The following is a 12,551-nucleotide window of genomic DNA, read 5'->3' as shown; positions in this document are numbered from 1 at the left end:
GACTAGGGCCTCGAGCTTAATGATGAGCTTGGAGGGTACTATGATGTTGAAGGCTGAGCTATAGTCAATGAACAGCATTCTTACATAGGTATTCCTGTTCTCCAGACGGGATAGGGCAGTGTGCAGTGCGATGGCGATTGCATTATCTGTCGATCTATTGGTGCGGTAAGCAAATTGAAGTGGGTCTAGGGTGTCAGGTAAGGTTGAGGTGATATGATCCTTGACTAGTCTCTCAAAGCACTTCATGATGACAAAGTGAGATAGGGAGAGATTGAATATGTGCGTAAACACTCCAGCCAGCTGGTCTGTGCATGCTCTGAGGACATGGCTAGGGATGCTGTCTGGGCAGGCAGCCTTGCGAGGGTTAACATGCTTAAATGTCTTACTCACGTTGGTCATGGAGAAGGAGTCCACAGTCCTTGGTTCGGGCCACGTCGGTGGCACTGTGTTATCCTCAATGCGGGCGAAAAAGGTTTTTAGCTTGTCCGGAGCAAGACGTCGGTATCCACGACATGGCTAGTTTTCCTTTTGTAGTCCATGATTGTCTGTAGACCCTGCCACATACATCTCGTGTCTGAGCTGTTGAATTGCGACTCCACTTTGTCTCTATACTGATGTTTTGCGTGTTTGATTGCCTTACGGAGGGAATAACTACACTGTTTGTATTCAGCCATATTCCCAATCACCTTGCCATGGTCAAATGCCATGGTTCGTGCTTTCAGTTTTGCGTGAATGCTGCCATCTATCCACATTTCTGATTAGGGTAGGTTTTAATAGACACAGTGGGTACAACATCCTATATACTTCCTGATAAACTCAGTCACCGTATCTGTGTATTCGTCAATGTTATTCTCTGAGGCTACCCGGAACATAACCTAGTCCACGTGATCAAAACCATCTTGAAGCGTGGCTTCAGATTGGTCAGACCAGCGTTGAATAGTCCTTAACAGGGGTACTTCCTGTTTGAGTTTCTGCCTATAGGAAGGGAAGAGCAAAATGGAGTTGTGATCAGATTTGCCGAAGGGAGGGCAGGGGAGGGCCTTGTAGACATCCCGGAAGTTGGAGTAGCAGTGGTCGAGTGTTTTAGCAGCGCGAGTACTACAGTCAATGTGTTGATAGAACATCGGTAGCATTTTCCTCAATTTGCTTTGTTAAAATCTCCAGCTACAATAAATGTGGCCTCAGGATATGTTGTTTCCAGTTTGCATAAAGTCCAGTGAAGTTCTTTGAGCGTCGTGGTATCGGCTTGAGGGGTAATAAAATCGTCTGTGACTATAACCGAAGAGAATTCTCTTGGGAGGTAATATGGTCGGCATTTGATTGTGAGGTATTCTAGGTCGGGTGAACAAAAGGACTTGAGTTCCTGTATGTTATCACAATCACACCATGAGTAGTTAATCATGAAACATACACCCCCGCTATTCTTCCCGGAGAGGTATTTAGTACGGTCTGCGCAATAAACTGAGAACCCAACTGGCTGTACGGACTCAGACAGTATATACCGAGAGAGCCATGTTTCCGTGAAACACAGTATGTTAAAATCCATGGTGTCTCTCTGGAAGGAAATCATCGCCATGAGCTTGTCAACTTTATTATCCAAAGACTGAACATTAGTGAGTAATATACTTGGAAGCGGTGGGTGGTGTGCGCGCCTCCTGAGTCGGACTAGAAGTCCACTCCAAGTACCTCTTCTCCGCCAGCGATGTTTTGGATCAGCTTCTGGAATCAATTCAATTGCCCTGGGGGGTACAAACAAAGGATCCGATTCGGGAAAGTCGTATTCTTGATCGTAATGCTGGTGAGTCACTGCCGTTCTGATATCCAAAAGTTCTTCCCAGCTGTATGTAATAACACAAAAAAATTCCTGGGCTAATAATGTAAGAAATAACACATAAAAAAACGAAATACTGCAAAGTTGCCTAGGGGCTAGAAGCACGGCTGCCGTCTCTATCGGTGCCTTAACAGCACTGAGTATTTTTCTAAAATGTTTTATGAGTTGGAGAACACATTGGGAGGGATCTTAGACCATTGCGCCATACAGAATCCTTCTAGATCCTTGATGTCCTTCATCTGTGTCACGCCCTGATCTGTTTCACCTGTTCCTGTGATTGTCTCCACCCCTCCAGGTGTCGCTTATTTTCCCCAGTGTATTTATCCCTGTGTTTCCTGTCTCTCGGTGCCAGTTCGTCTTGTATGTTTAGTCAAGTCAACCAGTGTATTTATCCCTGTGTTTCGTGTCTTTCTGTGCCAGTTCATCTTGTATGTTAGTCAAGTCAACCAGTGTGTTTTTCCCTGTGTTTCCTGTCTCTCTGTGCCAGTTCGTCTTGTATGTTAGTCAAGTCAACCAGTGTGTTTTTCCCTGTGTTTCCTGTCTCTCTGTGCCAGTTTGTCTTGTATGTTTAGTCAAGTCAACCAGTGTGTTTTTCCCGTACTCCTTTTGCTATTCTCTTTTTGATATTCCTCTCGGTTTTGACCCCTGCCTGACTCTGGACTACTTTCCCACCTGTCTGATCATCCTGCCTGCCCTGACCTTAATTCTGCCTGCCCTTCGGTATCTTTTGGACTCTGAACTGGTTTTGACCCTTTTGCCTGTCCACGACCATTCTCTTGCCTTATACTATTGGATTAATAAATATTGTAAGACTCCAACCATCTGCCTCCTGTGTCTGCATCTGGGTCTCGCCTTATGTCATGATAATCTGTGCTTATGCACTGCCCTCTTCAATTCAAACTATAGTTTTCAATTGGTTTCAAGTTCGGAGACTGAGATGGCCATTGCACAATGTTGATTTTTGTGGCAAATTAACCATTAAAAAAGTTAAAGTTCATAAAGGTAAAGTTCATGATGCCATTGACCTTAACAAAGGCCCCAGGACCAGTTGAAGCAAAATAGCCCCATAACATCAATATTTTACAGTATGCATGGGGTTCTTTTCTGCTTATGCATTCTCATTTAAACGCCAAACCCACCACTGGTGTGCGAGGCCAGAGCTCTTTTTTTTATATCATCCCACAAAATATAACATTTTAAATTCAATTTATACAGTAAGCTCCAAGAATATTGGGACATGTATATTTTACATTTGTATCTAAAAACATAATATCATACCTCACCAAAAATGCTAACCCCAGTTGTTGTAATGGTGCGAGGTTAGCATGTCCAAAGTGCTGGGGTACAGAGCCAAAACAACAAAAATGTGTACCAGGACATTTTTGTTTTGGCTCTGTACAGCAGCACTTTGGTTTTGAAATTCGATCATTTGAGGGGTTTTTCATCCATATCTGGTGAACAGTTTGGAAATTACAACACTTTTTGTACATAGTCCCCCCAAATTCCCTTATGACTATTAAAGTAGTCAAACACTTCGTATTTGGTCCCATATTCTTAGCACACACTGATTACATCAAGCTTGTGATCCTACAAACTTGTTGGATGCATTTGCTGTTTGTTTTGGTTGTTTCTGATAATTTTTTGCCCAATAGAAATTAATGGTAAATAATGTATTGTGTCATGTTGGAGTCCCTTTTATTGTAAATAAGAATAGACTATGTTTCTAAACACTTACATTAATGTGGATGCTACCATGATTACGGCTAGTCCTGAATGAATCGTGAATAATGAGGAGTGAGAAAGTTACAGACGCAGAAATATCATACTCACAAGACATGCTAACCTCCCACCATTACAATAACAGGGGAGGTTAGCATTTTTGGCGAAGTATAATGTTATGCTTTTAGATACAAAAGTAAAATATACACTGAGTGTACAAAACATTAGTAACACCTTCCTAATATTAAGTTGCACCCCTTTTGCCTTCAGAACAGCCTCAATTCGTCAGGGCATGGGCTCCACAAAGTGTCAAACATTCCACAGGGATACTAGCCCATGTTGACTCTAATTCTTCCCCACAGTAGCTTCAAGTTGGCTGGATGTCCTTTGGGTGGCGGACCATTTTTGATACACATGGGAAACTGTTGAGCATGAAAAACCCAGCAGCATTGCAGTTCTTGACACACTCAAACAGGAGCCCCCGGCACATACTACCACACCCCGTTCAAAGGCACTTAAATCTTTTGTCTTGCCCATTCACCCTCTGAATGGCACATATACACAATCCATGTCTCAACTATCTCAAGGCTTAAAAATCCTTCTTAATGTTTAACCTGTCTCCCTTCATCTACACTGATTGAAGTGGATTTAACAGGTGACATCGATAAGGGATCATAGCTTTTGCCGAGTTCAAAACAACTGGGAGCTCGGATCTCCGAACTTGAAAATCTCCGACTTCCGACCAGAGTGCGTGCAAAACAACTGGGAACTCTGAAAAAAAACGAGCTCAGACTTGGAAAAATCGATTTGAACAGTCATCCAATTTGGAATTCCAGCTTGGGAACTCTGGCCTCTTTCTAGAGCTCCGACTTGCCGACCTGAAGGTCACTGATGTCATGATTTGACCTTGCATTTTTCAGAGTTCCCAGTTGTTTTGAAAGTGGCATTTCACCTGGATTCACCTTGTCTGCGTATGTCATGGAAAGAGCAGGTGCTCCTAATGTTTTGTACACATGGTCTTTTTTTGTCTGGGTTTCGTGAGGAATCACGAACACAGACGGTATAGCACTGTTGTCCCGTAGTGACCACAAGGTTTCAGATGGTCCCAGGCTGTACTTTCATCAAGTTTGCAACAAGTAGGTCAATAACTGTAAAGTAGGCCTACAACTATACACAGTCTAATTCAGGCTTTAAATCTCAGCAGTAGTGCAGAGCAGCAAACAAAGACAACTTTTGCCCATATCTCATTGTGAATAGGCCTAACCAGAGTGATCATCACTTCCCCAGCTGTTCAGTAGCCTAATACAGTAGAACTCAAGTAGGCCATAAAGTGATTGTTACATTGTTGCAGTAGTGATCACACCCTGACTGGTCTAATGTAAATCAAGTATGGATAGATGATAGTTAAGCACTGCATCAATTCATCTGTGCGCAACTACACCCCGCAGACAGACAGCGCTGTGCAGGATCATTGAATGCAACAGGCTGCAGCTTTGTTTGTCCTGAGTCAACACACAGACTACCAACACTTTTAAGAAGCACATTTGGGCGATCATAACACGTGTTTTCTTTTCAGTACTCACCCGTTGCCATTGGTCATTTCTTCGGCCACCCCCAACTTCTTCTTGGCTGCAGGGGTACTTCGTCTCCAACGGCACTTTTTTCGAGATGTTTGGGACTCGAGTGGATGTCTTTTTTTGTATAGGCTATTGTTTACAAGCGATACTTTCTTACTAATGGCGAATGAGCCTCGCCTATTTCTTTCTCTGTCGATGTCTGGCTACTGCTTTAAAATGTAATTTAACCGGACTAGACCCGCCCTCTAAGCTTCTTATTCTAGTCAAGTCATCCATGTAGGATCACGATAGCTTACAGTAGACTAGTCTTTACTGTAAATACCAGATGCATATATGGACAGCAGGTTAAATATAAAACTTCAACTTTAAACTTCATGCACTAGCTAAATGTTGGTATTATATTGCACTGTGTATTTCCAACATATTTCTTCGTTTAACATGGACGGATGTTTGAGGAAATCTACCCGAGCAGCATCGATTTCCCACAGTGAAAAATGTGTGATATTTGGCAAACTATTACACACAAATGTGAGCTCTAAGTCGTATAGCCTACTTCTTACATGCTACTGGAGAAAATAACTAGGCGCAGTAGGGCGCTGCTCGAAAATGTTGTAGTCTACTGTAGACTATTTGATGTATTAACATTAGGTCAAATTAACAAAACGAGATTTAACCATAAGAATGTAAACGTTAAAGACCTACTAGTGCTCAGTGAGCTTAGGTCATGTAATTGGAACATACAGTATATTTCTCGAATAAGACGAGAGGAAAATATCTGGAAGGTCTATCAATGCTGTAGCCTCTCCAGACCCGTAGAGGTTATGTTGGGGGGAAACGCCTCCCTTAATGAACATGTCCATTTTCAGACACAAAAAAAGTATACATTTGGTAAAATGTAGATATGTGCAAACTGGCCATCCTTAGGCAAGTGGGCAGAATTAATAGTTTATGTGTGTTATTTGATAAAAACAGAAACTTTGAAAGTGGGCATTTGTCCCCTGAAGATTAGTGTGTTAAAATCAATTTTATTTGGAGTAATTAACTCTTAAAAGCGAAATGTATCATACCTGCTGTAATTATGTATTTTGAAAGTTATATATATCTTGAAAACTTGATTGCTGACATGCAAAACATTTTGGAACTATATCAACAATGGACTAATGAAACAAATACCCAAAGTTTTTGGGAGGAATTTTCCTTTAAAGGCCCAGTGCAGTTAAAAGCGTAATTATCCAGTGTTTTATATACACCCAATAAACAGTTTATTAGGTACACCCATCTAGTACCAGGTTGGACCCCCCTTTGCCTCCAGAACAACTACCGATACGCTGTGGAGTACAAACGTTGCTCAATTAGTATCAAGGGACCTAACGTGTGCCAGGAAAAGGTTTCCCACACCAATACACCATCAACTAACCAGCCTGTACTGTTGACACCAGGCAGGATGGGGCCATAGACTCATGCTGCTTATGCCAAATTCTGACTCTGACATCAGGATAATGCAAAAGGAACCGGGATTCGTCGGACCAGGCGATCACACTGGAGCCGCTTCTTGTTTTTAGCTGATAGGAGTGGAACCCGGTGTGATTGTCTGCTGCAATAGCCCATCCATGACAAGGACCGAAGAGTTGTGCGTTCCGAGATGCCGTTCTGCACACTGTTGTACTGCGCCGTTATTTGCCTGTTTGTGGCCTGCCTGTGTTAGCTTGCACAATTCTTGTTATTACAGATAATGGCGCCGAAGGAGATGGCCGCCGTTTTACGATCCCGTTACCAATTGTGCTATTGTGTGTTTTTTTTTGCGTTATTTGTAACTTATTTTGTATATAATGTTTCTGACACCATGTCTTATGACCGAAAAGAGCTTCTTGATATCAGGGCAGCGATTACTCACCCCGTACTGGAGGAATTCTTCTTCTTCAACGAGTCTGACGGGAAGGATTTACTCCAGACACCCGACAAGGCCATGATCCCTGTCATTCGCAGGGGAAAAGATGGAGATATCATGGACGACGGTCCGGGTGCCTTGTAAGGATCGTCGCTGAGAGGGTAATCTACCTTTACCATCGGTCCTATTAGCCAATGTACAATCAATTGATAATAAAATAGACGAACTATGAGCAAGTATATCCTACCAACGGGACATTAAAAACTGTAATATCCTATGTTTCACCGAGTCGTGGCTGAACGACAACATGATTAACATACAGCTGGCAGGTTTTAGGCTTTTTTGGCAGGATAGAACAGCGGCCTCTGGTAAAACAAGGGGCGGCAGTCTATGCATATTTGTAAACAACAGCTGGTGCATGAAAGCTAAGGAAGTCTCGAGGTTTTGCTCGCCTGAGGTAGAGTATCTATATTTTTCGTAGCTGTCTATATACCACCGCAGACAGATGCTGGCAATAAGACCGCACACAATGAGCTGTTTACGGCCATAAGCAAACAGGAAAATTCTCATCCAGAGGCGGCGCTCCTAGTGGCCGGGGACTTTAATTCAGGGAAACTCAAATTGGTTTTACCTCATTTCTATCAGCATGTTAAATGTGCAACCAGAGGGAAAAAACTCTGGACCACCTTTACTCCACACACAAAGATAAATAGAAAGCTCTGCCTCACCCTCCATTTGGCAAATCTGACCATAATTCTATCCTCCTGATTCCTGCTTACAAGCTAAAAACTAAAGCAGGAAGCACCAGTGACTCGGTCAATAAGAAAGTGGTCAGATGAATCAGATGCTAAGCAACAGGACTATTTTGATAGCACAGACTGGAATATGTTCCGGGATTTTTATTTTTATTATTTCACCTTTATTTAACCAGGTAGGCTAGTTGAGAACAAGTTGTCATTTACAACTGCGACCTGGCCAAGATAAAGCAAAGCAGTGCGACACAAACAACAACACAGAGTTACACATGGAATAAACAAGCGTAAAATTAATAACACAATAGAAAAAAGAAAGTCTATATACAGTGTGTATGGCAGGGGGTAAGGCAATAAATAGGCCATAGTAGCGAAGTAATTACAATTTAGCAGATTAACACTGGAGTGATAAATGAGCAGATGATGATGTGCAAGTAGAAATACTGGTGTGCAAAAGAGCAGAAAAGTAAATAAAAACAGTATGGGGATGAGGTAGGTAGATTGGGTGGGCTATTTACAGATGGACTATGTACAGCTGCAGCGATCGGTTAGCTGCTCAGATAGCTGATGTTTAAAGTTAGTGAGGGAAATATAAGTCTCCAGCTTCAGCAATTTTTGCAATTAGTTTCAGTCACTGGCAGCAGAGAACTGGAAGGAAAGGCAGCCAAAGGAGGAATTGGCTTTGGGGATGACCAGTGAGATATACCTGCTGGAGCACGTGCTACAGTTGGGTGTTTTTATCGTGACCATTGAGCTGAGATAAGGCGGCGCTTTACCTAGCATAGACTTATAGGTGACCTGGAGCCAGTGGGTCTAGCGACGAATATGTAGCGAGGGCCAGCCGACTAAAGCATACAAGTCGCAGTGGTGGGTGGTATAAGGGGATTTGGTAACAAAACGGATGGCACTGTGATAGACTGCATCCAGTTTGCTGAGTAGAGTATTGGAAGCTATTTTGTAGATGACATCGCCGAAGTCAAGGATCGGTAGGATAGTCAGTTTTACTAGGGTAAGTTTGGCGGCGTGAGTGAAGGAGGCTTTGTTGTGAAATAGAAAGCCGATTCTAGATTTGATTTTGGATTGGAGATGCTTAATATGACTCTGGAAGGAGAGTTTACAGTCTAGCCAGACACCTAGGTATTTGTAGTTGTCCACATATTCTAGGTCAGAACCGTCCAGGATAGTGATGCTAGTCGGGCGGGCAAGTGCGGCAGCGAATGGTTGAAAAGCATGTATTTGGTTTTACTAGCGTTTAAGAGCAGTTGGAGGCCACAAAAGGAGTGTTGTATGGTATTGAAGCTCATTTGGAGGTTAGTTAACACAGTGTCCAAAGAAGGGCCAGATGTATACAGAATGGTGTCGTCTGCGTAGAGGTGGATCAGGGAATCGCCCGCAGCAAGAGCGACATAATTGATATATACAGAGAAAAGAGTCGGCCCGAGAATTGAACCCTGTGGTACCCCCATAGAGACTGCCAGAGTTCCGGACAACAGGCCCTCCGATTTGACACACTGAACTCTGTCTGTAAAGTAGTTGGTGAACCAGGTGAGGCAGTCATTTGAGAAAACCAAGGCAATTGAGTCTGCCGATAAGAATACGGTGATTGAGAGTCGAAAGCCTTGGCCAGGTCTATGAAGACGGCTGCACAGTACTGTTTTTTTATCGGTGGCGGTTATGATATCGTTTAATACCTTGAGCGTGGCTGAGGTGCACCCGTGACCAGCTCGGAAACCGGATTGCACAGCGGAGAAGGTACGGTGGGATTCAAAATGGTCAGTGATCTGTTTATTAACTTGGCGTTCAAAGACTTTAGAGAGGCAGGGCAGGATGGATATAGGTCTATAACGGATTCTTCCGATGGCATTGAGGAGTACACCACATCAGTCACTGGTTTCATCAATGACGTCATCCTCACAGTGACCGTACGTACATACCCCAATAAGAAGCCATGGATTTCAGGCAACATCCGCACTGAGCTACAGGGTAGAGCTGCCGTTTTTAAGGAGTGGGACTCTAACCGAGAAGCTTGTAAGAAATCCCGCTATGCCCTCTGACAAACCATCAAACAGGCAAAGCATCAATACAGGACTAAGATCGAATCGTACTACACTGGCTCCGACGCTCGTTGGATGTGGCAGGGCTGGCAAACTATTACAAACTACAAAGGGAAGCACAGCCACGAGCTGCCCGGTGACACAAACCTACCAGACGAGTTAAATTACTTCTATGCTCGCTTCGAGGCAAGTAACACTGAAACATGTATGAGAGCACCAGTTGTTCCCGGATGACTGTGTGATCACGCTCTCCGTAGCCGATGTTAGTAAGACCTTTAAACAGGTCAACATTCACAAGGCCGCAGGGACAGACGGATTAACAGGATGTGTACTCCGAGCATGCGCTGACCAACTGGCAAGTGTCTTCACTGACATTTCCAACCTGTCCCTGACTGAGTCTGTAATAAAGCATGTTTCAAGCAAACCACCGTAGTCCCTGTGCCCAAGAACACTTAGGTAACCTGCCTAAATGACTACCGACCCATAGCACTCACGCCTGTAGCCATGAAGTGCTTTGAAAGGCTGGTCATGGCTCACATCAACACCATTATCCCAGAAACCCTAGACCCACTCCAATTTGCATACCGCCCCAACAGATCCATAGATGATGCAATTTTTATTGCGCTCAACACTGCCCTTTCCCATCTGGACAAAAGGAACACCTATGTGAGAATGCTATTAATTGACTACAGCTCAGCGTTCAACACCATAGTGCCCTCAAAGCTCATCACTAAGCCAAGGACCCTGGGACTTAACACCTCCCTCTGCAACTGGATCCTGGACTTCCTGACGGGCCGCCCCCAGGTGGTAAGGGTAGGGAACAACACATCCGCCACGCTGATCCTCAACACGGAGGCCCCTCAGGGGTGCGTGCTCAGTCCCATCCTGTACTCCCTGTTCACTCATGACTGCATGGCCAGGCACGACTCCAACACCATCATCAAGTTCGCCAATGACACAACAGTGGTAGGCCTGATCACCGACAACGACGGGCTGTAGTGGAACAGGTTGAGAGCTTCAAGTTCTTTGGTGTCCACATCCCCAACAAACTATCATTGTCCAAACACACTAAGACAGTCGTGAAGAGGGCACAACAAAGCCTATTCCCCCTCAGGAGACTGAAAACATTTGGCATGGGTCCTCAGATCCTCAAAAGGTTCTACAGCTGCATCCCTGCCTGGTATGGAAACTGCTCGGCCTCTGACCGCAAGGCACTACAGAGGGTAGTGCATACATTTTTACATTTACATTTTTAGTCATTTAGCAGACGCTCTTATCCAGAGCGACTTACAGTAGTGAATGCATACATTTAATTTCATACATTTTTTTTCCTGTGCTGGCCCCCCGTGGGAATCGAACCCACAACCCTGGTGTTGCAAACACCATGCTCTACCAACTGAGCTACAGGGAAGGCCAGTACAGCATACGGCCCAGTACATCACTGGGGCCAAGCTTCCCGCCATTCAGAACCTCTATATCAGGCGGTGTCAGAGGAAGGCCCTAAACATTGTCAGACTCCAGCCACCCTAGTCATAGACTGTTCTCTCTGCTACCGCATGGCAAGCGGTACTGGAGAGCCAAGTCGAGACAGCTTCTACCCCTAAGTCATAAGACTCCTGAACAGCTAATCAAAGGGCTACCCAGACCCCTCTTTTACGCTGCTGCTGCTCTGTTTATAATCTACGCATAATCACTTTAACTCTACCTACATGTACATATTACCTCAATTACCTCAACTGGTGCCCCCACACATTGACTCTATACCGGTACCCCTGTATATAGTCCTGCTTGATATTTTACTGCTGCTGTTTAATTATTTGTTACTTTTATTTTATATTTTCAAAATAAAATGTACTTCTTAAAGCATTGTTGGTTAAGGGCTTGTACGTAAGCATTTCACTGTTGTATTCGGCGCATGTGACAAATAACATTTGATTAACGTGCTGTTTTCACCCACAGGACTGCCGCTGACTGGATGTTTTTTGTTTGTCGCACCATTCTAGGTAAACCCTAGACACTGTTGTGTGTGAAAAGCAAAGGAGGCCGGCTGTTTCTGAGATACTGGAACCGGTGTGCCTGGCACCGACTATTATACCACAGTCAGTCGCTTAGGTCACTCGTTTTGCCCATTCTAACATTCAATCGAACAGTAACTGAATGCCTGTCTGCTTGCTTTATATAGCAATCCACGGCCACGTGACTCACTGTAAGAGCGAACCATTTTCGTGCACAAGGGGGTGTACCTAAAATACTGAGATTGGAACAATACTGTGCAATTGTGAAAATAATGATGCCCCTTTAGTGTAAAAGTTGTTTGAAAAGACTGGTGACGTCAGCTATTTCTTTACTTTTCCTGTTGAAAAACAATATCCCACGTATAAATATAGTAATGTACACACTTAAAGGTACAATTTTTTTTAGGGGTAGCAAAATGCTATTTTTTAAGAGTGATGTGCAAACTTCGTGGAGTAGGCCGGATGGTGCGCTCCGATCGATCGGTCTCCCACCTTGCTTGAGGAACAATAGAGGAGTAATAGAGAACTAAAAGGAAAGGCCCACCCCCCACCATGTCAGAGGACACCTGGATCACCAATCGAGATTTACCTTTATTAAGTAAATCAGGTGATACATGAGGTGAAAAGGAGACTGGAGCATGCCTTTACATTTTTTCTCTCTAAATGTGTGGATTATTGCTCTTTAGGCTTCCCTATTGGTAAATATAACAACTTT

General features: G+C 43.8%; 1 protein-coding gene across 1 annotated transcript in view; it reads right to left on the bottom strand.

The window, feature by feature from the left end:
• LOC106582212 (LIM and senescent cell antigen-like-containing domain protein 1) overlaps positions 1-5,344 on the bottom strand; it is an 82,172-nt gene extending 76,828 nt beyond the window's left edge. Inside the window, exon 1 of the mRNA XM_045704681.2 lies at positions 5,134-5,344. Coding sequence (XP_045560637.1) covers positions 5,134-5,150 — 17 coding nt within the window. The 5' untranslated portion in view covers positions 5,151-5,344. The remainder of the gene's footprint in view (positions 1-5,133) is intronic.
• Positions 5,345-12,551: the final 7,207 nt, after the last annotated feature.

This window comes from Salmo salar, chromosome 21 (genome assembly GCF_965601325.2).
Source record: "Salmo salar chromosome 21, fSalSal1, whole genome shotgun sequence".
Lineage (NCBI taxonomy): Eukaryota > Metazoa > Chordata > Actinopteri > Salmoniformes > Salmonidae > Salmo > Salmo salar.
The sequence above is the reverse complement of the archived record's forward strand: the minus strand, read 5'-3'. Positions and strand labels throughout refer to the sequence as shown.